Source organism: Sebastes fasciatus, chromosome 21, assembly GCF_043250625.1.
Source record: "Sebastes fasciatus isolate fSebFas1 chromosome 21, fSebFas1.pri, whole genome shotgun sequence".
In the NCBI taxonomy this organism is placed as follows: Eukaryota; Metazoa; Chordata; class Actinopteri; order Perciformes; family Sebastidae; genus Sebastes; species Sebastes fasciatus.
In genome coordinates, this window is record NC_133815.1 from 25,039,743 (window position 1) to 25,067,120 (window position 27,378).

The window sequence follows — 27,378 nt, forward strand, 5'->3', positions numbered from 1 at the left end:
TGGCAGAGATGCCAATCATAACCACGCCAAGCACATCAATGCAGATTTGAACAAGAAGCTACCCAAAGACTTCTGTGTGATACAAGAGACCAAGAGCGAGAACGTTAGCACAGAACATGTGGACTTCCAGCTGGCTCGAAAACAGTGGCGGAAAATGGAGGAGCAAACCATGAACATGATTGTCTTACCTACAACCAAGCAGCCCAGCTTCCATGGCAGCCACAGCTTCATGTACACACCCGTCCGCAACATTGAAAGAACTCAAAAGAAAGCACATGATCTGGAGAACTTGAATCTGGTTGGCGAATATCCTCACACCCAATTCAGCCCTTGTTCGGAGGATTCTGGCCTGGATGATTCCAGTTACAGGTCCCCTTACGATGACCCAGAAACATCAGTTGAAAGGGAGATTCGCTTATCAATGGAGAGGGAGGAGAACTTCAGGAGAGAGAGGGGCCTCTCCAGGATGGGCAAATCAACTGATTGTGCTCCGTCACGAAGTATCCCCAGATCCATAAGCACTCCACTGACACCATCATTCATCATCACCTCCTCACCCACTAAGGAACCACTGAAACACGAAGTATCAGCAAACAACGTTATCATTCTCGACCCCAGCAATGATTACACCTCCAGCCCTAGACGTGGCAAAGACAACGTGGCAGCTCAGTCCGGCAAGTGGTGCTCTGAGGACAACGGCTCGAACCTCATCATCCTAGAGACATCCAATCTGATTATTCGCAGTGCCTCAGAGTTCTCACTCAACAAAGCCTGCGAGCAGCCCCAGGAAAAAATGTTCCTGAAGAACCCCTTTTTCAAGCTGCGTTCAAGAAGCACATTGTCACTGGTGGACGAAGAGATTAAGATGGTGAAGGAGAGGGAGGACGAGCTGAGGAAAGAGAGGGCCAATCTATATGGCAAAGACAGGTTCAATAATGAAAGGCTATTGTCAAATCACATGGACACTTTGACGTTTGACAATTCAGGTATGTCAGCAAAATACTGACCACAGAACAATACATTATTTACTACACTCTGTACACATACTTTCTATCTCTTTGTATGTATAGATTTAAGCTAATGATCCTCTCTGGTCTTTGTTATTAGTTGATGTCCCGGTGAAGTGCAAGTCCTCACCATCATCACCAATGAAAACCGCCTACAGGATGGATCGCTCTGCTTTATCCTGTGATCACAGAGTAAGTTCAAACATTTCCTTTATAGAAATGTAATTTTACAGACGCTATGTCAATGAAAATGATTGAATATGCTTTATGTTTTGTAATATACCTAATGTAAAATACAAGTATGTATCATTTAAAGGGACTGTTTGTAAGAATCAGAAATTGCTTGTTAACAGCGACACCTGTGGCCATTAAGTCATAGAAAGTCAACATACTGTTGCTCGCACTCGCGCTTGTGTTCGCTCTACATAGACATGAATGAGCATCGCTCAAAACAGTGAGGCGACACACGTCAGCTAAAACCACAATATCACTCTATATTTCAGCTGCTTAGCAGTAATGTTAGCTGACCAGACAATGGTCTCTCCATGAATCAATGCTGATCCTAGTGTTGGCTTTTCGTGCTTCAGCCTCCCGACCGACAACACTGTTTTGCAAGACGGGCTCCACTAGATATGACTTGCGGTTTGGACTGTGTTGGAGTCTTGTCTGAACAGCGTAGCAACACTCGAGCGAGCAAGGGACACCCACCCGCAATGATTTATACGTGTAAGAAGTTACAAACAGTCCCTTTAAATTTGTATGCATCTATTGAGTTTACAAAAATGACTGAGAATTGTAGCAAAATGTAGCTTTAAGTAAGTCTGAGTAGCAATATTACCATCCCATTGACGCTGATTTACTTATCCCAGCTTTAGTCTAATAACCGGAGAGAGGAGGTGGAGGTGGAGGTGAAGGTGAAGGAGGTGGAGTAAGTAAGCAGGTAAACAATCAGCTGTCTCTCTCAGTTTCCAGAGGTCTACGCAGGAGGAAGACGCAAGAGTGCCATGGCTCTGCGCTGGGAGGCAGGCGAGTTTACAAAAAACGAGTGAAGAGGACCAAATCAACAGTTTGCCATATAAGGGCATTGGTTGTCAGTGTTATACTCATTCAAGTTAAATGCAGTGTTGCAATTGTTTGTTTCATCTTGTGACATAACCTGAACTCTCTGCTTCTGTGATGCTTTGGGCAAAACTTCAACGACAATGAGAATGTTTGTGGCCACATTACTTCTGACAAAGTGCATAAAGAACTCATACACACATTTGTATAGTGAACCATGGACGCAGATAACACTTGAATTTGGCCAGATGGTGTGCATTATTTTCAGAGACCTACAGGGCTCTGACATCTCCTCATCACTTTCGAATCAACACTCTGAGCTGGAAGGCTGCTGATTTCAGCTCTTACGAGGCTACAGCTTCTACTACATGTTGGAGTACTAATGTTTATTACAATATTGGCAAGGCTAGGGGTATTGTTCTCGCTTCGGGTGCGAGAGGTCCCAGGTTCAAATCCCGGACGAGCCCCCAATTCATGTTACGACCCGGCCTAGGGGAAACCATGGCGCAACATGAATAATAAGGCTCCCCTCTCCCAAGCTCCCGAAGACAACCAGCAACAAGGAATTCGCAGCCATTTACAAAGTTTATTTAACTCATCTTCAGGGTAGGCTATTGCAAAATTATAACAGCTCAACAACCTAACCTTACCTACTTCAAAGAAAGGAAAAAAAAGACAAATACTAACCTAACTCCTATGGAAAAACAGGAGAAAAAAGGGTTAAAGAAAAGGCTGCCTACCCCTACCGAACCTGGGCTGTATATCTGTTTACAAATTTAATTAGAATTCGCTGGTTTTTCTTGCTGGAAGTTGAGAAAGGAGAGCCTGCTGGGACTGAGGGAACTCGTCCTTTTGAATCTGTGTCTTGAGGCTGGAACTAATCAGCTCCCTGGATCAATCTACACACCTACACCCAATCAGCCACCTTGCCAAACTTACCTACAGCTCATCACACACACACACACATCACAGAGAGAGAGAAAACAAAAGGATCCAGCACAGAGCACATTACAGCACATACACAGAATACAGAAATACATGTTCATACGCCCTCAGGGTCGTAACACAGTAACAACACACAGTTTCCATTTAGAAAATTATGAATAAACAATACTTCTGAACTGTGGCAAGTTGCGACGGTATAAATGAGAGTCAAACCCAGGTTATCAGCTTATGTGTCATGCAATCATTTTGAATGACTGCATGCCTGCTAGTGGATTATCACTTGCCTATTGAAGAACTGTTTAAAAGGTCCAATCCAGAAGCACATAATCTCAAAAAACTGCCGGGGGAAGAAAAATATTTTTAAAAATGGCCTTATTTATGAGGATAGTACTCATGTGCCATGTTAAAAGGGTTAATGGTCGCTGTAATCAGAAATTCAGCTGGAACTAATATGAGACTTCAGTAGTATGAGTTAGACAAATCAAGTGGCCATCGGGTGTAGGTTTATTGCTGGATATCTGTCTTGGTTTGAAGTATGTTTCTCCTTTGAATAGTGTTTGCAGTGAGGTTGGAGACGGCTTCATTTCTCACCATGATTTGATGCCTCAAAGAAGAATTGTTGGAGTTAGGGCTAGGTGATGTTGAGATTAAAGCTACATTTATTGAGTTTTTTGGTTACTTTGAGGCAGGTAAAACAAGATATAGACACAATATTAGCATATATCATCACCAGTTATTTACACATTCAGAAGAAACAGAACAACATTATCCTCATGTAGAGTCTGTTTGGTCTCCTTAGAAATATATTTGTCTCTCATTAGCTGGAAATCAAACTGTGTCTGTCTGCTGTTTGGTGCCGGGCAGGTAGTGAACAGTGGGTTTATCAAAACAGCTGCCTGCTGCTGTGGCTTTGAAACGAGGCTGATGAGAGCACAAAAACTGAGCAGTAAAGGACCGGGCCGGAAAAGTAAAACAATGAGCTGAAAGATGCTAAAATGTTCTGTACAGCTCAGGGGAACTGCAGCGTTGGTGATGATTAATCTGTGAATGTACCGCTATGAACACACACCTTTCATATTAATCATAGTCATTGGATTCATTGGAAGTGCACTGTAAAAATAGTGCAGCAGTTAGGTAAGAGGAACCACACACTAATGGGGAAACATACTTTGACACAAAACCAGCAGCAAGTCTGCCAGAAACTGCTGACTTCTGACTATTCCTCTCCTGCGGCTCAGCCGTAGACTATAAAATATGGATGTAGTCGCGGTGACGTCAACCTTCTGAAGAGCCGTTGTGAAGCTGAGAGTAGGCTGCTCCGTCCATCGACATCTTTGCAGTAACGACACAGCCTAACGCCCGGGACACACAGGGAACGTCATGAGCGCGTGGTGACTGCGTGATTCACGCGATTCACGCATCGGGTGTTCACAGAAGTTGCGTGTCAGCTGCTTGTCTGCTGCGTTTCTGCTGCTGCAGCTGCTGCTGTCAGCCCTTTCTTTCTACATAGAGTTTGCCTTTTAATGGCCATTTCATTATAAATATCATTTATATTGATTTTAGACAGAGAAAGGTTAAGAAACGTGCGGTAATTTGTAAATAATGGTAATAATCGACAATTAAAACTCCGTACTATATTCATTCCTGGAGCTCTCCAAGTCACTGCATGTTCTACAACACTGTCCGGCACATATTTCAGAATAAAAGCCTTGTGTTAACAAATGAAGGAATTCTGTCCAAAGAAAAAACGCTTGAGGGCTTTTATTTTTAAACGAAAGTAGGAGGTGTTGATTTAAAAATAAGTCTTTACTTTTTTTTCATCTCCGTAACATATTCTACAGATAGACATCGAAACTGTAGTAATCGTGCTGGTATGATGTCAATATACAGTCAATAGATCACTTTCACTGTCTGTTGTTGCTGTGAAACATGCGCGGCACGCGTAAAAAAAAGACGAGACCTCTATTCTCTAGAAGAGCTGAGATGAGTGTCTCACGCGGGCAGTGTGGCTGCTCTAACCTGTTAACAGAGACGCCGAAATAAAAAACAACAGGTAACGCAGCCGCAACGCACTCCTGCCATTTCCTGGTGTGTCCCGGGCTTAACTCGCTGCAAAGATATGCAAAGAGGTGGATCGTCGGTGGAGCTGAGTCGGGACCGGATGATGCAGCAGAGCAGACAGCTAGCAGCTATCGACCTGGTAGAGCAACCACCTGTCACTCAAAGCGCCCACACCCTCAATTATGCCAAACTTTAAGCCTTAATATGATTCAAATCAGCCCAGTCTCGCGTGTAATAGACCCGCCTGTCCATCGGAAGAAAGCCTGTCAGGGTCACGTTTTGAGATGCAGTGTTTTGTATCGACAGTTGTCTCGTCATGTTTTCCGTACTAACCTTACGTCGTTTCCGTACGTGTTTTACTTAGTTTACGTACTTATTTCAAGCCTAACCTTGACGTTTTCCCCTGACTTCACAAAGTGTTTTTTTCTTGCCTGAATCTAAATCAGTGGCTTTATTGCCCCCCCCCCCCCCGGGCACGTAGAAAGAATAAAAACAATCAATAAAACCGTTTAAAGAGAAGCAGTTAATGAAGAGACGGCTTCAGTGTGGACAGAAGGGAACGATTACAGTGACCAATAAGTCTTTCAACACACACATGATGTGGTTATTGTATCAAGATAAACTTATGTGATAAAATGTGAACACTTTATATAAATGATGATAATTTGCTGACGGTAAACTGAAAGTTCTTTAGTTTGCGGAGATGCCTGAATGTTAGACTAATGTATCGTTGAGTCCACTCTTTGCTAAACTTTTCTTGACATTATAAACGTAAATCAGATTTGAAAACATATTTTGATGTTATTGTATGTCTTGATAAAGCAAATGCTACATTGCTCAGCGTATAATAATTGTATTTTCGTACTATGCTTTTTTTTTGCTGCAAAATAATATTCCAAGGTGAGCTGGACGGGCATAAATCAGCATCCACATCTTTCACCGGACAAATATAGTTCGCTCACAATAAATGACAATAAATGTAAATATGCATTTAATTTTTCACTCCCTGAGTGATATTCAGGACGCAGAATAGAACGTTGGCTTTAGCCTGAACTAGCGCTACGTTGTTCTGTATGACCCGCAGTAGGACAATCCAATAAGTACAGGTATTAGTGAACAGAGCCGTCACAAGACCAATGACACTACGTACACATATGTGGAAAGTGGACGTTCATTGTCTGTAATCTCAGTGCTTTGGAAATTCCAAATAATAAAATAGGTTTCCACAAATTAAAGTATTTTATTCTTTATACAATAGAACTATAAATGAATCTATACAATGAAGCTACTGTATACTTACTGTACATGAGCTTCTTCTTAATGTTCAATCAAATTCTGACTTTATTTTCCAACATTCACCAATCATTACAACTTGTGTGTAACAGGGCAATCGTAGGCAGTATTCACTTTTCAGCACTTTTCTTTGCGGTTCCTTTATTGTGAATTTCACGACCACATACAAGATATTTTCAAAAGGGATTTTCTTAAATATAAACACTGATATTTGATGATTTTAATAAATAAATGTTTATTATTATTTACAAAGCCTTGATATTTCCAGCTACTCTGAAAAGCAGCTTCTAGAGCTTGTTACTTTCTTGACCTTAGATTCCACTGACCTTAAACAGCAGTGTTTTACATTTCATGTTTGTATGCTTCATTGTTAAATTATAACTTACGAATCCCAAGATTGCTTGCTGGTGTTTAAACATTCTGTGAAAAGTCCCTGCCATGGCTTTTTGGGGGGCTTATTGGGCTCTTTATGACTTAATATGCGGGGGCTTTTTACTTTGTATTACTCGTGCAAGTGTTGAAGAGATTAGTGCAACAATAAAAGATGTATATGAAGAATGTTTTGGCTAGCTTTATTTCTTTGGATACATGAGCGTGGTCTGCCTGTGATGAGATAACATTTTAGCCTGAGGGTGCCACTAGAGGAAAGTTGCTCAATAAACCAAAATAGAAATGGCTCGCCCTCTATGGAGTATAAAGGAACACAGGAATCTGGCCAACAGTGAACATTTAGGTCTGCTGGTGGTGCTTGTGAAAAAACATTATAATTCTAATTGGAACCTCTTGGACCAGGAACACCAATAGCTAATCATAGGATAGTCTGGACTTTAAACACTTTGAACCAGTGTTTCATAGCAGGACGTTTGAGCTGAGGGTGGTGCTAGATGAGGAGTTCAAAAATAGACAAACTCCGGACACTTATTTTAATTAGTTAAGTTAATTTTTTTGCTTTTTTTTAAGTTGTTGATTTCCAAAGGAATCTTTTTGAAATAACTGCTCTATTTAAAAATATGTTCATCATTTATGTATTATTGGGAACTTTGTCCTCCATATATGATTAATGATGTGCTTGCCTGTAGACAAATTGGACAAAATGTTTCCATGTTCAGCTGACCTGTTGTAAACTGTGATGGGTGTAATAACTTTACTCTTTGTTTTCTCTACTGAACGAGTCCGGCTAAAACGTTTGGTTCTTGCCACGTTGGACATCTTTTGTGCTTTATGTCAAACACAGTGAAGCTTTTGTTAGATCTCAGTTATTATTGATCAAAATGATGGACAAAATTACAAAAATAAGACCAAAGTTTCATGAAACCGGAAATATTTAACTATTGCCAAATCTAGGTTTATAGGTTAAGAACAGGTTTGGATATTGGATAGTCATTGTAGTCATCACATAGTGGAAGCCATTACTTTTGAAATTAACTATTTGTACGAAGTAATATGAACAGTGAAATAACTTACAAGACATTATCATAGATAATCATTTGTGATAATTATACACTTGCAATGGATGTTATAAGTGCAGCCAGGAAGCCTGTATTCCCCACTAGGAACACCACTAACACCATCTTCTTCACTTTGGATATCTGGAAATAAAATGACTTGAAGAATCAATAAAGTGAAAATAAAAACAAACAAAAACAACAAAAACAATAAATAAAGAAAGCAAAAATAGAAAGTGAAGTGTGGTTTCAAGTCTCACCTCTCCATGCTGCTGCCTCTCTAACTGAGCAAACAAAATCTCTTTGTCATCACCGTCCATGTTTCCTGTGGATACATACAGTATGTAATTATTTAGCCAGATATGTTTGAGGGGAATACAAAACATACCAAACAGCACATATGGTTTTAGTTCAGATAAATCTATTTCAGGAACAATGTGATGCAGAAAAACCTGTATATCAGTACATCCGTGCACAGTGAAAGAACACTTCCCACTGATGGTAGAGTTCATATTAGGTCTGTCATTAAAATACTAGTACAGAGTGGTGACATTTCCAAGCTATTTGGCATTCACATTCACACACACCCACATAAATACACCCACCCATAACACACACACACACACACACACACACACACACACACACACACACACACACACACACTATAATAACTTGTAGGTTTAGTCATAATGTGTTGGAACAGAACAATTGTTTTCCAGCAGCAGCACTCAGCGCTAATTGAAACAAACAAGTAATACAGACTGTTTCCTGTTTAGGCTTTAAGAGCTAATCCACAGCTGACAGCAGACAATTAAAAGCATATACTGAAGAGTGCACTGGTGGGTTAGGGTGGACTGGATCAACACAGTGGCAGTGGGAGACTATAGCGAGTCCTACAGGCTGATCAGGGTGCTTGCACAGAGTGGGCGGGATCTGCACACCATGAAACATCATTTTTATGTCAATGTAATCACCACAGTACAGTTAGGGTTAGGGCAGGGGTCTGCAACCTGCAAATCTGGAGCCACATGCGGCTCTTTAGCCCCTCTCCAGTGGCTCCCCGTGGATTTTTAAAAATGGAAATGAATAACTGTTTACATTTTCATTTTTATTTATCATTGTTGTAGTCTATGGTACGTCGGTATGACGGAGTACTAGGGTCACATTGAGGAAAAAAAATAAAACAGATTTCAAGAATAAAGTCATAATATTATGAGAATAAAGTCAGAAGTTTGAGAAAAAAAAGTTGTAATATGAGAATAAAGTCATAATATTAGTATATATATGTACAGTAGTATAGTAGTACTAATTTTACGTGTTATTTTCTTTTTCTTTTTATGACTTTATTCTCTTAATACGAGTACGGATGGAAGGACGGACAGAAGGACGTACACACGGAGCGCTACTGCGTTGTCACGGGGGTATAACTAATAGATTCCACGTCTCCTTCATCCCAAGTGCTATTAAGATGCTCAATAGCATACAGCACTCTGGCTGCACTCTTTGCACTTCCCTTACACTATTGCACACTTTGCACATTTGCATATTTGCACGATTGTATATGTTTACTTGGGTACAAATTCCCGTTCCCTGCTCTAGCTCTGTGATTTATTATGTTGATGTGTCGACGATGTCGTCTTTTTGTATTCTGTTTTTATGTGAACTAATTTCCCCTCGCGGGACGATAAAGATAACCTCCCCTAACCTAACCACGAATGATCACAAATCGTTCACATTTGTCAAAATGCAATTCTGTCCAACAATCACACATTTGCTTGAAACTTCATTTTTCAGTGTGTCGGCATACACCAACATGGTGCTGCAGTACCTGTCCTCCTGAGTCTGTAGGAATGGACCAGCAGCAGCAGGTTTGCCAGCACGATCCACAGCAGCCATCCAGTGAGCGCTGCAGCAGCCCGGGGGCTGGGTAATAACAGAGCCTGCTGAGCAGCTCCCAGGAACACACACACCACTGGGAGGGAGAGAGGACCAGTCACACACACACACACACACACACACACACACACACATTATGCTGCACTGTGCACATTTAGAAATGACTTCATGCTGAAATAATAAAATATGTATATATATATGGATTTTCTTTTCCTCAAAACATTAAAGATCAAGAGATATAAGATAAATGTATCATGGCATGAACAAATCTATAAATATGACATAATGATTTAAAAGACTAGATATTCTACATTTTTCTTAATTTCTTCAGTCCCACATTCACCGTCCTGCTGCCCAACACTCACCATGTTCTGTTTGAGTAAGAATTGTGGAATACCACATTTACACTAATTGAAGTACCTTAACTTAAGGTAAGTTAAGGTACTTCAATTATTACTCCTTTGGGAGCAATTTGTGGTTCAGTATCTTGCCCAAGGACACTTCAACATGCTAGGCTGGATGAGCCAGAGAATAGTGGAATAGTGGAATATTAGTGGAAGAACTGCTCGACCTCCTGAGACACAGCCAGCCTGCTTCATTTTGATACCAAGCTTCTCACATCTCTCATATGGATGAATCCAAACCCTCTGTGGTTTAAGAGGAGTATCAAAAGTAGGATCAGTAGTGATAGAAGACTGTAGGGGGATGGTAATTAGATTAGAGGCAGTAACAGTGTGATTTGAATAATTAATAGGGTATCTAACAGTGGTTCAAGGAGAAATGATTGAAGAAGTAATATATTGTTCAACCTTGGGGATGATTAAAGGGATCAAATCAGATGCATGTGACATCACCAAGCCTGTACTGGAGGGAGGAGGTCTGAGCAGGCACCGACACCTGACAAACTGGAAGGCTTGAGTCTCAACAAAGATTAAAACTGTCAATAAATACAATGCTGACTTCACAGGAACAACAAAACCTGTTTACCGTGTTTTAGTTTTCCATCACATACTCAAGGGATATGTGACGGTTCATGACAGACATGTCATGTCATGTCATCAGCCAAACTTTGAGCAACTGCAGCTTGCAGGAATCACATACAGTTTCTGTTGAAAATAATCTCTCTAATTCGTCTTCTTACCAGCGAGTATCTGGCCAACAGTTCCTGTTCCAAAGTGCATCCAGTTGAAGATGATCCTCCTGCATATTATGTAGAAAGATGGGACCTGGTATGATTTCAGCTAATGTGAATGAATTTTTTTTTTAAAATAACACTGCTTCCCACAGGACTGAATACAGATAAAATCCACTTATTTGAGACAGTGATGAGCGAGTCATGGAGTTGTTAATATTCTGGTTTCAGGTCTTACCTGGGGGACTCTGGGGCTGGTCTGAGAACTGCCATAATTAGCTGGATGACTGACAGAGCCATGACAGTGCAGCCTATGTAAGGGTGAGAGCCGGCATGCTGAGAAGACAGAGAGGATGAGAGAAAGCACAGAGGGAGAGGAGCTGATACGCTGTAGTGAGATATCTGGTCATACATCGGCAAGAAAATACCAAGAAACACTTTTTACCATATACAGGTCGACCAAATCCCATTTTAATCCTGTTTTACCGGGGGCATTGAGAGATGGCATTATTAAAGACTGGTATAACAGAGGTACAGTATATGTACGTTTGGACACCTGTTTGAGCATGACAACTTGAGATCCTTTGAACAATTGAAATCCTCTTTTGGGCTTCCTTAAGCACACTTTTTTAAATATATACAAGATAGAGATTATATTAGAGTGCAGCTTGGAGGAAAACTTGCCCCTTTGGAATATTTTCAAATAGATACTATGATGCAAGAAAAATGTAATCCAAGAGGTTTTTTATCCTTTATCTATTACAGACTCATGAGCCTCACAGAAAGTTTAAGTTCTTAATGCAAAGGTTAAATGGGAAATAGACATTGGCAATGCCTTCGAGGCCTTTGAGTGGAAGTCCATCTATGATAGCTCTAATTCATTCTCCTATAACAGTCGACACAATCTCTTACAGTTCAACCTTATTCACAGGGTTTACTCCTCAGACTCCTCAACGCCTCCATAAGATAAATAATAGCTATTCAGAATATTGCCCTAGATGTAAGTCTGAAACAGGGACTCTTTTACAGATGTTCTGGACATGCAGATGCCTGGAGCAATACTGGAGATCATTAAAAGGATTGTGCAGGCGGAAATCCCAACCAACCCAAGACTGACACTACTGGGGGACCACTCAGTTTTACCAGTCAATCTGAGGGGCAATATTCGCTTTATCAGACTAGCCCTAATCACGGTTAGTAAATGTATAGCCATTCACTGGAAAGGTTAGGAGCCCCCTAGTGTATCTTTTTGGCTTTAAGAGCTCTCATCTTATTTACCATCAGAAAAGATTATGTTTAATCTTAAAAAGAAACCATGGCTCTTTGATAAATGCTGGGGTGACTTCGTAACCTTTTTACATCCTGGTACTTCTCTTAATGGTGTTTTCCATGGTCAGACCGTTTAAGAGAATATTCTGCATGTATATAGCTTGTCTATCTCTATCTCTTGTACTACTATTACTTCTGTAATTCTCTCTCTTTATTTGTTTTTTACTTATTTATATGTGTATTTATGTATGTATGTATGTATGTATATGTATGTATGTATATATGTATGTGTATGTATGTGTATGTATATACAGTATATATATATATATATATATATATATATATATATATATATTCTTTCTTCCTTTTCTATTATTTTGTTTTACTTTTTCCTTTTTTATTTTTTTTTTATTTTGTGACTACTGTTATTTTGTTATCATATATGCAAAGTTTATTCATGTAATTATCTGATGTTGGGGGGGCGGGGATTAATGTGTATTGCTGTCTGTATTGATTGTGTTGTATCCTTTGTGGGGAAAAAAAGGGGAAAAACTCAATAAATATATTGTTTAAAGAAAAAGAAACACTTATTACAAGAGCTACGACTCAATTACATCACAATCACTGCCCTATGCTGCTGCTACTACCTGAAGAATGATTTTAATTTATCAATTTATACAGAGAAGTACTCGTATCGGTACTTGGTATCGGCGAGTACCCAAATGTCAGTACTTGTACTCGTACTCGGTCTGAAAAAAAGTGGTATCGGTGCATCCCTTCTCTTAGGTGTCTGAAGTTGGTTAGGAGTAGACCCGTGATGGCGACAGTACAGAAACAGAGGTGAGATCTTCTGAGACGTGTTGTGGGATGAATAATGTGCCAATATAATAATAATAATAATAATATACCAACGGTCATGAAGAACAATACATTAACTGAAGCTAAAATGCATCCAGTAATTACAAATAGGAGAGTTTTAGAGCTTTTTAGTAGAAGCTCAGCCTCTGTGGTGAGTCAGGGTGCGCAAATGCTAGAGTGATTCAACACTGCACTCACACCACAGAACAGCATGTGACTAACACGGCTGAGTCACTCACACTCATACACACCACGGTGAAGCCTGAGGAACATACACACCTCACACTCATACACACCACAGTGAAGCCTGAGGAACACACGCACACACACACACACACACACACACACACACACACACACAACAGTGTTAGTTGACAGCAGAAGAAGCTGAACTACGGGAACATTAAGAGAAATAACGTTTGATTCACTGAAGAAAAGACTACTTTCTGACTAACGTGTCAAAGATAATACTCATATCATGTCATCATAATCATAAACAGATCAGCCTTGTTGTAACACAGACACACATACAGAACCACCCCATACCCTCACAGTGCTATGACAGACTGAGAAATAAACATTACAAATGATTTAATGGACAAATTCATCAGCTGAGTGATGGTAACAAAGGTTACACTAATAATGTAATAGTACTGTAATGTACTAGTAATGCTAGTTCTATAAGCACAGGCGAAGCCCTCTACAGGACTCGATGGAGCGCGATGGATGTACACCCTGCCATCAGGACCACCGTCAGGCGGGGGCAAAGGGTACAGCTGTCCCCGGGCCCAAGGCCAGGGGGGCCCAAGGCCAAGGGGGGCCAACGGCCAGTAAATTTGAAAAGTTCAGATCAGTCAGGATTAGACGTGGTTTTAATTATTAATAACTATTACAGACTGTGGGCTAAAACACACTAGAAGCCTGATTCTCCTTTACAATAATTCACTAGCTATATTTACAATCAGGCAGGCAAACTCATTAAAATATACACTAATAAAGATCAGTGTATATATATATATATTTTTTTTTTTAAGTCATTTTTTGGGGGCATTTTTACCATTTTTTATTGACAGTGGATAGAGTCTTGGAAAGGGGGGAGAGAGAGAGAGTGGATGCGGAAAGGGCCACAGGCCGGATTCGAATCCGGGCCACCGCGGTCAGGACTGAGGCCTGTTACATGGGCGCCCGATCTACCGACTGAGCTAACCAGGAGCCCAAGATCAGTGTATATGATTGAATAGTAGCATTAGAATGTGCCAGAGGTCACCAAATTTGGGCTTTCATAAAAAAAAAAAAAAAATCCCCCGGACCCCCCCTAGCTGGTTACTGTTTACCACTGGCTTTCTATTCCATATCTTGTGGAAAGCCCTGATCGGGGGCTCAACAAAATAAAAGCCCGGGTACAGAGAGAACAAGAAAATGAAAGGATCAGACAGGCAGTGAACACATTTCTGTTGAAGCAGCAGGTATGACAGGCAAGAGCTGAACGTACAAAGATGAGGAGCTAGACAGACTAGCAGATAAAACCCGCTAGCGGGCTCATTTTTAAAGTTGGAGTGAATATGAATATTGCCTAATATATAATATAATAATATCATATGAAAGTGGGCGACCTGGAGTCGGGGTGGATGAGGGGCCCAATTTGGAAAGTCTGTCCCGCTGCCCATAACTCCTAATGGCTGGCCTGCCTGCCGTGACGCGGTATGTGTTTTAAGTGCATTAACATCGGGCAGCCACGAAACGTCATGCTTAATTCGAGTTCAAAAAGACGCCATGTGAAGCCGAGGAGGTGGGAGAGAGGGGAGGAATATGCTCTCATTTTAACCAACATTACCGGCATCAGCTTATTAACAACAACAGGAGAAAAAAAAAGAAAATGCAGAACACTTTCTTTTTCTTCACCGCAGCGTTACGCCTCGCCTCAGCTCTGATGATGCCAGTAAGTGAATATCACAATTACTTAGATTTGTACTTAACTTTGTCTTTGTTTTATGTTGACATGAAGGGAGACATGAGCAGCAGGAATCTGTGGAAGTCATTGTTACAGAGAAGACCAGGCTGAAACTCATCAATGTTTGCATCTCTGACTTGGTTCTGGAGAGCATGGATTGTAAGTATACCAACATGAAATGTTGATATCCCTGAGAGTGGTTAAACCAATATGCCCACTTGTAATGATTGGACTATTAAAGAATGTACAGCATACGTGTGTTGAGTGTATGAAATGCAAAAGGGGGATACAGTATACAAATTCTCATTTGCTTGATACAGGGCACATGTTTTTTTTTAACAGTTGTTTTTTAATCACACATTTGACTGTAATGGATTTTATTATTATTACTGTTGTTGTTGTTGTTGTTGTTGTTGTTATTATTATATTATTATTTATGTTCCTTGCTCATTTATTTAGTTATTTCCTTTCCTGTGCTCTCCCTTAGTTAACTACCTTTAATACTTTTTTACTTTTTTTCTCCTCTCTCCATATATCCACCCTATAGACTCCTCCCCAGAACACACACACACACACACACACACACACACACACACACACACACACACACACACACACACACACACACACACACACACACACACACTTTTAGGTCCACCAACACTAGAGCAAGCCATGATGACACAGAGAGACAGCAAAATATTCAGAGATGCCAGTTAGACAGATGGAGGGACAGGTGGACAATCATGGAGGCGGTACAAACACACACACACACACACATGCACACACACACACACACACTTACCTTGCTCCATCCCCTCCTGTATATGAAAGGCAGGCTGAAGGCCACAGCAGTTAGAACCACAGCCAAGACCATCATGGTCCGATGGAGCTACAGAGAGAAGGAGAGAGACAGAGGGAGAGAGAGAGAGAGAGGGAGGGAGGTGGACTACTGTAAATACATGATGGAGACCGGTTCACTGCCGTGTTATTACCCACCAGAGACGGAGAGAAGCAAACAAATCATTTGTTTGTGAATGATTCCGTTAATGAAGACATTTCAGAGCACATCCCAGGTTTGGAAGTTTTGTTGTCATGGTAACCGATACTGTATATAGTGGTGCTCTCACCTGAAACCACAGCCTTTGTCCCAGCAGAGTTGTGTCAGGCCAGGAGTGTTTGTAGTGGTGAGCGATGAAGATGGCTGTGCTCACCGTCCACATCCAGGCAGTCAGCATCAACACACCTGAGAGAACAGACCACAGCTACCATAAAGGGCCCACTGTCTTAGACTGAATGAATGGGTAAGATCTATTTGATCATATACATCATCATATTATGTTTGTTTGGAAGAGGTCCTCAATCTGAATTTATTCTTATTAGAGATTTTTGATTGCGATGAGTTTTCAGTGATGTTAATGTTTGCTGTAGTAGGCTACATCAGAGCTGACACCAGAGCTACGGCGACTACAGTGATCCTGTGGACACGAACTGTGATTGGTCAGCTTGTGTCTGATGGATATCGTTGAGAGTGAAGACAACATGAAGCAAGCTGAAGAAAGATTCAGTACTCTGCTGTGTTCGTTGGTCTGTCCAAAACGGTGCTATTGTGTTAATATACTGAGCCGATACTAGAGACCAACCGTGGAACTTGATGAGCAGGGGGGAGCGGGAGCCAGATAGATCCTCTGGATGTCCAGTGATCACCTTCTGATTGGTGGAGATGAGAGGTTGGCGATCGTGTCTGTGGATTAAACCTGTGGAGGACAAACTTTAGATATATTTACTCTGCACTAAATTTACACAAAGCTTCCTTTTAAACGCACAAAACATTAAACACAAGAATAGTGATATTTTGCCTCCCAGCAGTAGTAGAAGAGGAAGCAATGTAAGCTATTCTTGACGATCTGACTGAAGCAAGTTTTCTCACTGAAGAAGTGACTAGTCAGGAGCATATTACCCTGGCATGCACCCCCCCCTCGACGGTTGTGGCCTGCTTCCACCGGCAGCCAGCTGGTCAGAGAGCAGGAAGCCTCTAAAGCCTGGGACACACAGGGAATGTCAGGAGCGCGTGGCGGCTGCGTGGCGTGGTGGCTGCGTGATTCACGCGTCGGGTGTTCACACCAGCTGCGTTTCAGCTGCGTGTCAGCTGTGTTTCTGCTGCTGCAGCTGCTGCTGTCAGCCCTTTCTTTCTACATAGAGTTTGCCTTTTAATGGCCATTTCATTTCATTATAAATATAATTTATATTTATTTTAGACACAGAAAGGTTAAGAAACGTGTGGTAATTTGTAAATAATAGTAATAATCCACCATTAAAACTCCGTACTATATTCATTCATGGAGCTCTCCAAGTCACTGCATGTTCTACAACACTGTCCTGCACATATTTCAGAATAAAAGCCTTGTGTAAACAAATAAAGGAATTCTGTCCACAGAAAAAACTGAAAAAAGTCTTTACTTTTTTTTTCATCAACGTAACATATTCTACAGATAGACATCGAAACTGTAGTAATCTTGCTGGTATGATGTCAATATAAACGTGTCAAAAATAGGCAAGACCTCTATTCTCTAGAAGAGACTCAGCTGCGTCTCACGCGGGCAGTGTGGCTACTCTAACCTGTTAACACGGACGCCGAAATAAAAAACAACAGGTAACGCAGCCGCCACGCGCTGCTGACGTTCCTGGTGTGTCCCGGGCTTAACGCTGCTGCTGCATGACAGGGAGAACTGGTGTGTGTTGGGCATCACCTTGACGTCTTCAAGCGTTAGTAACGTTATTAGTAATGTGTAAACGTGTTTCATTTCACAGTTCACAAGAACAATTGGCAACGTGTGATGCTGGACGTGCATTATGTCATGTTCTACCTTTGTACGACACATTGAACTTTACTCAAGTTCAACTTTCTGTTATGATGCAGAATGAAGTAGTGATTGTGCAGGCTAGCAGAAAAACGATGCGCTCTTTATGCGAGAAGTTCAGTCAGTAATAATTAAGATCTGCATGTATTGTGTTTGTTAGTTCTCAGCAGAAACATTAGTTACTGCTCAGATTAATCAAACAGCAGAGACATTTCCATCCACTGTAGAACCACTTTATACTTCCTTGATGTAAGTGTCCTGATTTATTCTGCACATAAGTTCAGTGTGACTTTGCAAATCCATTCAAACACTTCCTTACATCCTACTTTTCTTTCCAAACTTATTCGCTGTTATAAAAATGAGTTGCATATAATTGGAATTTAAAGGAAAAAGGCTTGCCTGATATAAATGCGTCACCTGTGGGTTCATCAGCATAATGTTGGTTGGCTCTGTAACAGAGAGGTCTTCGCTCAACTACATGATCACTGTTTAAGCTGCAGTTGGTAGTATCACATTTGTTTGCATTACATTAGTGTTAGTAGCCTCAGAAACTGTCATAAACTTGAACATAATTACAGCAGTTGTCAAGCATTAAAGTAGTATCATATTGCATTAAATTGTACAGCTGTTCTATTTTTTTCTGGTCACTGGACTGCATCAAGGACTGGTCATTATTTTTTTTGACAGGAAGCCAATAGAGGCCATACCTGTCACTGCTGCCTTACCTTGGTGAGATCTCCCATGTGCCAGAAACAGGAAGTAGCTCTGGTTTAAGTTGAACCTGTCCTCCACCTGAGGGTGGATGATGTTTCTTTGGAAACGGCATTGGATGACCCCGTCGGCCAGTCTCCATGCCCGACCCCACAGGTCCTCCTGGAGACAGAGAGGAGGTCAACGCTGACAGCCGACAGCTGACAGCTGCTGTTACCGTAGCTGATGATGATCCGTGTGTGTCTCAGTGTGTATACTGTACCTCTGTAGCCAGCTCAGGGTGTGTTCGTCCAGACACATGAGCAGCACTGATGCTAACTCTGCCTCCATCATTCACACACAGATAGGCGTCATCATCCCCCTACAATGGCAGAAACATTTACATACTGTACATCTCTTTACAGTGCGTTTAACTGTAAGAGGACACTGAACGATAACACAACAAAAAATACATCACAAGGACTAAGAGCAAGCAAAAATCATCCATCAAAACCAAAGCACTGTACAGAGTGCTCGTGTCAGCAGTGATGAAACTCACCATCCATTTGTCCCGAGACAGGGCAAAGGACACGTAACCTTCAGCAGGTCCACTCAGTTCAAACATCACACTCCGTCCTTGTTGATCGGTGATGAACGACAGGAAGAAACAGTGGAGGTCTGACTCTGGGTGACAGCCCACCGGGTCTCTGAGGCAAGTTTTACTGTGGGCACACCCCGCTGAACTAAACTGAGGAGGAAGGAGACAGAAAACACTTCAGACATGTAGCTCACAGTTCTATTCTATAACCCTTCATTTCAACAGTTCTCTTTACAGCTACTGCAGGAAGAATCTGAATCTGTACTGTATCTAAAGCAACAGGGGCAGTAATGGTTAGTTATCACAGAATACTAATGTTCAGTGTGATGTGTATGAGCTGGGAAGAGTTCCACCAAGGAGTCATCTTCACACTCATTTTATATGAATTTACTGAATTTGGTAGCAAACAATGAGGGCATATACAGTAGAAACCCCTGTACTGTATGTTGTAAGGCAATCCAACAGTCTACCTTTACATTTTAAATTATTGTTAAATGCTGTTGCTTCAGAAAGGTGTTAGCTCAACCATATCATATTTTGAGGCTTAGTTTTTATAATTTTGGATAGTTTTTTATGTTAGTTGTGACAGTTCACAGTTCAACAGGGTATAGGAACCAAATGGAGACCGGGACACAGTGAATGTCAGGAGCGTGTGGCGGCTGCGTGGCGGCTGCGTAGCAGCGGCGTGGCAGCTGCGTGGCGGCTGCGTGATTCACACGTCGGGTGTTCACACCAGCTGACAGCTGTGTGTCAGCTGTGTGTGTCAGCTGTGTGTGTCTGCTGCCGTCTGCCTTTTAATGGCCATTTCATTTAATTATAAATGTCATTTATATTTATTATTATTTTTATTTATATTTAGAAAGGTTAAGAAACGTGTGGTAATTTGTAAATAATAGTAATAATCGACAATTAAAACCCCGTACTATATTCATTCATGGAGTTCTCCAAGTCACTGCATGTTCTACAACACTGTCCGGCACATATTTCAGAATAATGCATCAAAATGAATGTGTAGTTATTATTTACTGATATGAAAATGGTGCACATAATACTATGACGTCAGACACTGACCGGTGTGAACAGAGCCGTGGCGCTGCTGGTGGTTTGAACAGGAACAGCAGTTGGTGGAACAGCAGTCGCTCCTCTAAGAGAGACCTCAGGGCCTGCAATCCTCACCCAGTAAACCTTGTACTCATGTACCACTGTCACACTGCAACACACATATTAAACACACCTTCAGACAGTGAAGTATGAAGCTCGTAGGCCAGACTGTTGTAGTGTTCAGCGAGAAAGCAATTATGACATATTTTAAAGGGACTGTTTGTAACTTTTTACACGTATAAATCATTGCTGAGGCAAGAAAAGCCAACGCCAGGATCAGCATTGACTTTCGTTGACTTAACGGCCACAGGTGTCGCTGTTAACAAGCAATTTCTGATTCTTACAAACAGTCCCTTTAAATAGTGTTTGGACTTTTAGCCTGTTATTGAATCACAGATTGTGTCTTCCAATACAATGACTGTGTCTGGGTCTGTACTTAAGTGCAATCAAATGCACTCAGACCTGGTATTGAACTGAAGTGTAATGCATACTTACAGAAACTGGACTCTTTGTGGAGGGTTTTCTGGAGACGTCCACACGGCCTGAACATGAGTCTTTCTTTTGCCTCTCCTGTGACTCACCCCAGATCCCTTCAGATGATTCACAGCAACACACACACACACACACACACACAACAAACACATTAAACACATAATTTTCATCCATACTGCCACGGATTAGTGGTCAACAGACAGGTTGTCTTACAGGACATGGAAACCTTTTTTATCAGCCTTTACAAGACTTCCAGAGGTGAGCAACAGTAGATGTATTCAGTCCAGGTTTATTTAATCTGCACCACTGGCCGGTTTGTTATTACAGGTGCTCAATAGTGTGTGTATCAAGTAAGTATCAATATCTGTGTGTTAAAATTTGATCAATATCACCATCTCTATACTGGTGAAGTCGACAGCTAATATTTAGTATTTTACTGCCGGGATGGAACTACCACTGAAACAGCACTTTACACAGTCATGGGGGACAGAAACTGTTAATCAAAGTCATTGAAAGGAAATAAGGAGAAACATTGCAGGTTCATTATGAAATAAATACAAAAATATAATTTATCAACACCGTGTTGAGCAGAAATTGTTTGGAAAGAATACATCAGGGTAGATTTTATTAACTGTTGTTGTACCCACAATATAATAATACCTCCATTTGATCCTGTTATTAGTGTTACCATAAATTAATAAGCCAGTATTCAAATAATGGCTGAGACTAGTGATGGTCAGCACAAACCAACATGGAACGGTCACAAAAAATGGCTCTATTGTTTTATTGTGAGTTTAACCACTTCCTCTGTCTATAGATTTGTAGTGCAGCTGTGTCCTGAACCGTCCAGAGTGATGATCTGTAACCCCGTACTGAAAGGGTATGTTGCGGAAAAACTTAAAGGTCCCATATCATGCTCATTTTCAGATTCATACTTGTATTTTGTGTTTCTACTAGAACATGTTTACATGCTGTAATGTTAAAAAAAAACTTTACTTTCCGCATACTGTCAGCCTGAATATGTCTGTATTTACCCACTGTCTGAAATGCTCCGTTTTAGCGCATTTTTGACGGAATTGCAACAGAATTGCGTTGCTAGGCAACAGCTTGGGTCCATGATTACTTCCTCTCTGTTGATGACATTCACATACACTGCAACCAGGATAAACTAGGACACATTTAGAATGTTTACGTTTAAAATTGTGTCAAGGGTCTAAATATTGTACATTTGTGACATCACGAATGGGCAGAAATCCTGACAGCTTGTTTCAAATGCAGAGTTTCTGAATACGGGCTGTGTGTATTTCCCTGTGGATTGAGTGTTTCAATACTTTCACAGTATTTATATAGGACTTAAGCCTGCTTTATAATAAAGAAAGATGAAAATCTCACTTTTTTATAATATGGGACTGTTAATTTCGTATTATATTTTAGGTGTAATATGGTCAATCTATCCTTTTTAGGGAAGGATTCAGCCTTTTGCCTCTCCCTTGGTTGAGCCACAGCAGAGTCAGTGATTGCAGTGAAGTAGGGCCCTGAGCAGTAAGGTAATTTAAAGTAGGCTGGTAATGTAGGAGGGTTACTCCCTCTGAGGGATTCTGGTAGAAATATTTGATTTTTACCATGTTTCCCCCTCTTTTTTTCAGATTGAAGCTAGATTGCTGCTTTGCCTAGATGTATTTAACACCGAAGCCTGATTGTGACTACTGAATGTTTTACATGGACTAAAAGAGAGAGACTGTGTCCAGCTGCCCATTTGTTAATTTGGACACATCCAAGTCAGACTGTTGCATTGTGGTGGTTATTATTTGAAATACTTTTTAACTCTTTGTAAACCAGAACCAACTGATTCATATTACATTGAATTTTTGTTTCTGTTCTTCCAGGCAGTGGGAGACCTGCGGGGGGTTGATTAATCGTGGTATTTCCCCTCTTCTTCCCATGCCGTGTGGTAGGCCCAAAAGTGTGATAGTCACTTTTTACAGTTTCATACATTATCTATTTGCAGTGCTGGTTGCAGTGTAGAGAAATAGTTCATATTATGCTCACATGTTGGGTTTAAAGAGGGGTTACAATAGAATCTCCCCGCAGACAGTACCCTACCTTAGTATCTGGCATTTTTTTGTATTTTTTTGGTTTCTAATTTAAAAAGGGAGGTCAGTTGGAGTTTTTATGGAAAAACTGTTTTAACTTTCTATTATTGTTGAATAAATATTGTTAATTTATGATTGCCCTCTCTTTTTTTAGGGTTATCCATTTCCAATCATTTTTCCCTTTAATTCAATACATTTGGTAGTGTTGAACTGAATGCACGTCTCCCGCTCTGGAATCTGTGAATTTATTGGTGTCAACACTCAAGTAATTGAGGCCAATTGCCTGTGGGTCTCTGCAGTAGTAGTTTCACACAGAGCTCCTATACAACACAGGCAGGAGACAAGTGTAAGGGAAGGGATGTTTGGGGCACACGGTGTGAATAGAAAGCTGGTTCATGAGACATTTAGGAGCATCACCTCCTGTATACCTGAGAGTGGCCACACTGGAGCAGCTGGGACTCATGGGGGTCAGTCAGGATGAAGAAACCCACTGCTGGGGAGTCCAATTTCTCAGCATCCCGAGCTTCTATGAGGAACCCCCTGAAAAACGTGGGGTTGGAGGAGGCCACTTGTAAAGATACTGGGGATGGAGGATGGGAGGAAAGACTAGATGTCAGCTAACAGGAGAGATGATGTGTGGGCTTTACAACTAAAGTTTAGCAGCCATACCTGTGATGTTGTCCTGGGGACTAAACGTGTCTTTGTTCACAGTGATGCTGTATGGAGGAGGGTCCGGGCTGGGCTCGTAACCATGCTGAGGCATCATGTCTCCACAGGCAATACTCACCTTCCCATTACTGTATCCTGAGACTGGCTTTACACTCCCAGTCAACACCGCCAGCAGGAAGTATGAACGCCACATTGCTGGTGGAGAGAAGAGATCCAGAATCTGTAAACTTATCCTCCACATCCCTTCTCCACACCTCTGAGACTGTCCTCACCCTGTGGTGAATTATGTTCAATTAACAACATCGCCTATGATTACATTTTAACACCTCATAGTATTTTGGTGTCTCAGTAATTCTATAATACTTGATATTTATATATTCATGTGCTCAGGGTCTGAAATTAGCACCCGCCACCCGCCAAATGCGGGGATAATTGTTGGTAGTGGCCGGTGAAATCATCAGGACAACCGCCACTTTGGCAGGCAGGGAAAATGCTAGAGATGGGAATAGAGAACCGTAGTTGTCCGCTTTCTTGGCATCTCATGCCTCTGTGACCATCAATCCTCTTATTGATGCTTTCCCACAGTTACGCTGCACAATGACGCATACGAATGCTGTATCATGTTTCAGTTTGTTTTGGACCAAAGACAAGGCGGAGAGAAAAAAAAGCGCTCAAAAGCATGACGCTACTAAACCTGAAGGACGCACCCTATTTTTTTCCCAGATAATGCGACACTGTGAACAACAAATCTGTGTTGAAATCAGCAGGAGAGTTAGTAACGTTAGCTGTTAGCAACCGTTAGCAAAACAGTCCTGACTGGCTAAATAACGGAGCTACTAACGTTAATGGAGGTGCCATTGAGTTATTATTATGAGACGATCAAAGTCTGTCAAGCAAAATGACTACTGGGTGAAGGTAAATTACAACGTTATCATGATGCGTTCAAATGTAATCTCATAAAATGAAATTTTTGGTGAGAAACTTGAATAAATCCAGTTGTTTGAAGGAGATGTTTCCACATCAATATGAAATAGATAATAGAGAGAGAATTATGACCTGTTTAACTTCATAACAATTCACCAAGATTTTTTTTAATCCAAGCAAATATTTAAATAATCATAATCATTTGAATTGTGTTTTTATGCAAATAACCGCTATAGATGACAATAACAAAGTACAGTACAGTACTGTGTATACAGTACCCTCCCTGCCCCCAAAAACAGGGCTCCCCCAGAAGCTACGGTGTAATTCCAACACTGTAATTTATCATGTATATAATATTTATTATGTTAAATATATCGAACATTGACTTCAGATCTAGAATGTTATTCCTTCATTTAGCGCAGAGGTTTCAAAAGTGGCAGAATTTTCTTTTGAGTGGCAGACAAAAAAAATACTTGTCTGTCACAGTGGCTGGAAGTGAAGAAAGTTCATTTCAGACCCTGCATCTGCTTATATTATATATGGAGTAATAAAGGAGTGGACTTTTTTAATATACTGTATAGGGCGCTGCATACCACTTTATGAATTTATATGATTCATTGAGGTGATCTAAGGAAAGTTCATTAACTTGACTAAATGTCTGCACGGACTAGACGAGTCGGGGAATTCACCTTCAGATTCACAGCCAACGTTGTCAGAGGATATAGAAACACCCGAGACGTGAGGTCACCTACAGACAGTAGCACACCTGCCGAGGGTAAAAATATGTATAAGTATCTTTGTCTGAACAGTATCTCTCGCTCTTCAGTCCGGCGAGGTCAGAGATCCGCATTTGCAAATGTGAATCTTATTTATTGCAATAAAACTCTGAATTCATGTTTTATATTCTATTAAGAAGAACATTTACACCACAGGTTCACCTATCTTCACTATTTAATTCATCATATTTGTGATGTCACAAATGTACAATATTTAGACCATTTCACAGTTTTAAATGTACACATTCTAAATCGGTCCCAGTTTATCTACTGTTGCAGTGTATGTGAATGACATCAGCTGACAGGAAGTAAACATGGCCCCAAGCTGTTTCCTAGCAACGCAATTCCGTTGCCATTCCATTGAACTGCACTAAAACGGAGCGTTTCAGACAGAGGGTGAATACAGGTATATTCAAGCAGACAGCATGAGAAAAATAATGTGTATTTTGAACATTAAAGCATGTAAACATGTTCTAGTAGAAACCCAAAATACAATTATGAACCTGAAAATGAGCATGATATGTCCCCTTTAAACAAAATGAGGGAGTGTATCTTAAAAGAGTCACAGAGAGTCAACTGAGCTGTTGTGAGCTGTAAAGTTCTAGCTGATGAACACAAAAACGAAATAGGGTGTAAAAACTAAAGCGAAACGAAATAAAACAACTCCGGTGCTTTATCTTTAATAATAGAATGATATTAATACATATAGCAAAGGGAAGTGGGTGTGGACCTCCAACGTGGAGCTGACTCACTGGCTGACATGATCTCTGTATAGTCAGTAGAGAGAGGCTGGACGGAGACACGCTGCCATCAGCTCCACGACATAATCAGTCAACTGCAGATGAGACGGAGTTCAACCGGCTCTCTGAGATAACAAACCGCTTCATCTGAGACCTAAAGTCGAACTTCTCTTAGCTTCTTCTTACACAAACAGATCAGAGGTGGCTCACTAGAAAGTGAACCAGAGACAATAATCAACCTTTAAGACATAATTAGTTCTCATTGAATAATACAATAAATAAAGGGGAATTAAATAATTAAACTTTTGCATTGAGGTTGAAAAACAATGTTTTGGAGTCACAAGATCCAACAGCCATATCTTATCTATTGTGCGAGACAAAAATGGAAATATTGAGTTCTATTGTAGCATCTAATTCTCATCCCTCAACATGTACTGTAAGAGACCTTCTAACACACACTGCTGTCTCACAGACACTTTAAAAAGTTTAACTACTACACTTAATCTAAATGAAAGTGTGTTGGTCTTACCTCCACCCTGAGCTGCCGTGTCTCAGCCTGTCTTCACCCTGAATACACACAGTTGTGTTGGCCCTCAGAGGGCGGGGCTTCTTCTGCCTCAACTTTCCATGGAAGTTCTCTTCTAGCAAATACATGTTCCCTCAGCTCCCTTACTAAATCTCTATAACTTTCTGAATTCAAATAAGTGACATTTGAAAGAAGTTGAAGGAGTGACATTCATTTTATCATGTAATGATCTATATAATTAAATCATTTTTTTACTCACATCACTTTAAAGGTCCCATATTATGCTAATTTTCAGGTTCATAATTGTATTTTTTGTTTCTACTAGAACATGTTTACATGCTGTAATGTTAAAAAAAACAACTCTATTTTCCTCATACTGTCGGCCTAAATATACCTGTATTCATCCTCTGTCTGAAACGCTCCATTTTAGTGCATTTCAACGGAATTGCGTCGCTATGCAACAGTTTGGGTCCATGTTTACTTCCCGTCAGCTGATGTCATTCACATACACTGCAACAGGAAATAAACTGGGACACATTTAGGATGTTTATGTTTAAAACCATGTAATGATCTATATAATTAATATTTGTGACATCACAAAGCTTGTTTCAAACACACAATTACTGAATATGTGCTGTGTGTATTTCTCCGTTTATTGAGCGTTTTGGTAGTTTAACAGTATTTATAAAGCACTTGAACCTGCTTTATAATGTAAAAGACATAAAAATCTCACTTTTCACTTTTATGGGACCTTTAAAGAAGCTTCTCCCACTACACTGATAGTTAATCTGAGGGTAATATTTGGTGCCCCCAGTGGAAGTGGTATAATAATAAACCCTGTGTTCCTTCTCATTTCTTCTGCACAGTATGAAGAGAATGATCTGACATGGTGAAAATGTTCTCATTAATCCTTTCTAGGGAGAGACAGACAGACTCCTCATTTGTTCTAAGGTCTACTAATAACACTCTGCTGCCATCACGTGGCAAAG

The 27,378-nt window shown here is 40.7% G+C and overlaps 1 protein-coding gene and 2 long non-coding RNA genes across 6 annotated transcripts; 2 read left to right on the forward strand and 1 right to left on the reverse strand.

Moving 5' to 3' along the window:
• Positions 1–5,227: 5,227 nt before the first annotated feature.
• LOC141759689 (uncharacterized) lies at positions 5,228–6,420 on the forward strand. Its single transcript, XR_012592174.1, has 2 exons — positions 5,228–5,549; positions 5,590–6,420. It is a non-coding gene; the product is annotated as an uncharacterized LOC141759689 (long non-coding RNA).
• A 54-nt stretch (positions 6,421–6,474) lies between these two features.
• Positions 6,475–26,495, reverse strand: LOC141759686 (putative ferric-chelate reductase 1). Of its 4 annotated transcripts, XM_074621967.1 has the most exons (17): positions 26,393–26,474; positions 25,037–25,113; positions 23,424–23,618; positions 23,183–23,334; positions 20,665–20,759; positions 20,140–20,278; positions 19,030–19,218; positions 18,754–18,852; positions 18,506–18,653; positions 16,563–16,676; positions 16,050–16,165; positions 15,725–15,811; positions 11,080–11,177; positions 10,851–10,909; positions 9,642–9,785; positions 8,071–8,135; positions 6,475–7,954 (listed from the first exon to the last, which is right to left on the reverse strand). In XM_074621967.1, the coding sequence occupies exons 3-17, from the start codon at positions 23,614–23,616 to the stop codon at positions 7,862–7,864; spliced, it is 1,791 nt and encodes a 596-aa protein (XP_074478068.1). In that variant the 5' UTR covers positions 23,617–23,618; positions 25,037–25,113; positions 26,393–26,474; the 3' UTR covers positions 6,475–7,861. The 4 variants fall into 4 exon arrangements, with proteins under 4 accessions (XP_074478068.1, XP_074478069.1, XP_074478070.1 ...); XM_074621968.1 differs by lacking the exon at positions 25,037–25,113 and having other exon boundaries at positions 26,393–26,495; XM_074621969.1 differs by lacking the exons at positions 6,475–7,954; positions 8,071–8,135; positions 9,642–9,785 and adding an exon at positions 9,821–10,356.
• On the forward strand, positions 16,089–23,050 carry LOC141759690 (uncharacterized). Its single transcript, XR_012592175.1, has 4 exons — positions 16,089–16,223; positions 21,479–21,541; positions 22,125–22,208; positions 22,308–23,050. It is a non-coding gene; the product is annotated as an uncharacterized LOC141759690 (long non-coding RNA).
• Positions 26,496–27,378: the final 883 nt, after the last annotated feature.

What these genes read in the sequence shown, in the direction of transcription:
- LOC141759686 (XM_074621968.1), bottom strand. Translation starts at nt 23,616, where the DNA reads ATGTGGCGTTCATACTTCCTGCTGGCGGTGTTGACTGGGAGTGTAAAG. An exon ending in CCACGGCTCTGTTCACACCG is followed by an intron (nt 19,219 to 20,139) that starts GTCAGTGTCTGA and finishes CTTCCTCCTCAG; the next exon opens with TTTAGTTCAGCGGGGTGTGC. An exon ending in ACAGGAGGGGATGGAGCAAG is followed by an intron (nt 11,178 to 15,724) that starts GTAAGTGTGTGT and finishes CTGTCTTCTCAG; the next exon opens with CATGCCGGCTCTCACCCTTA.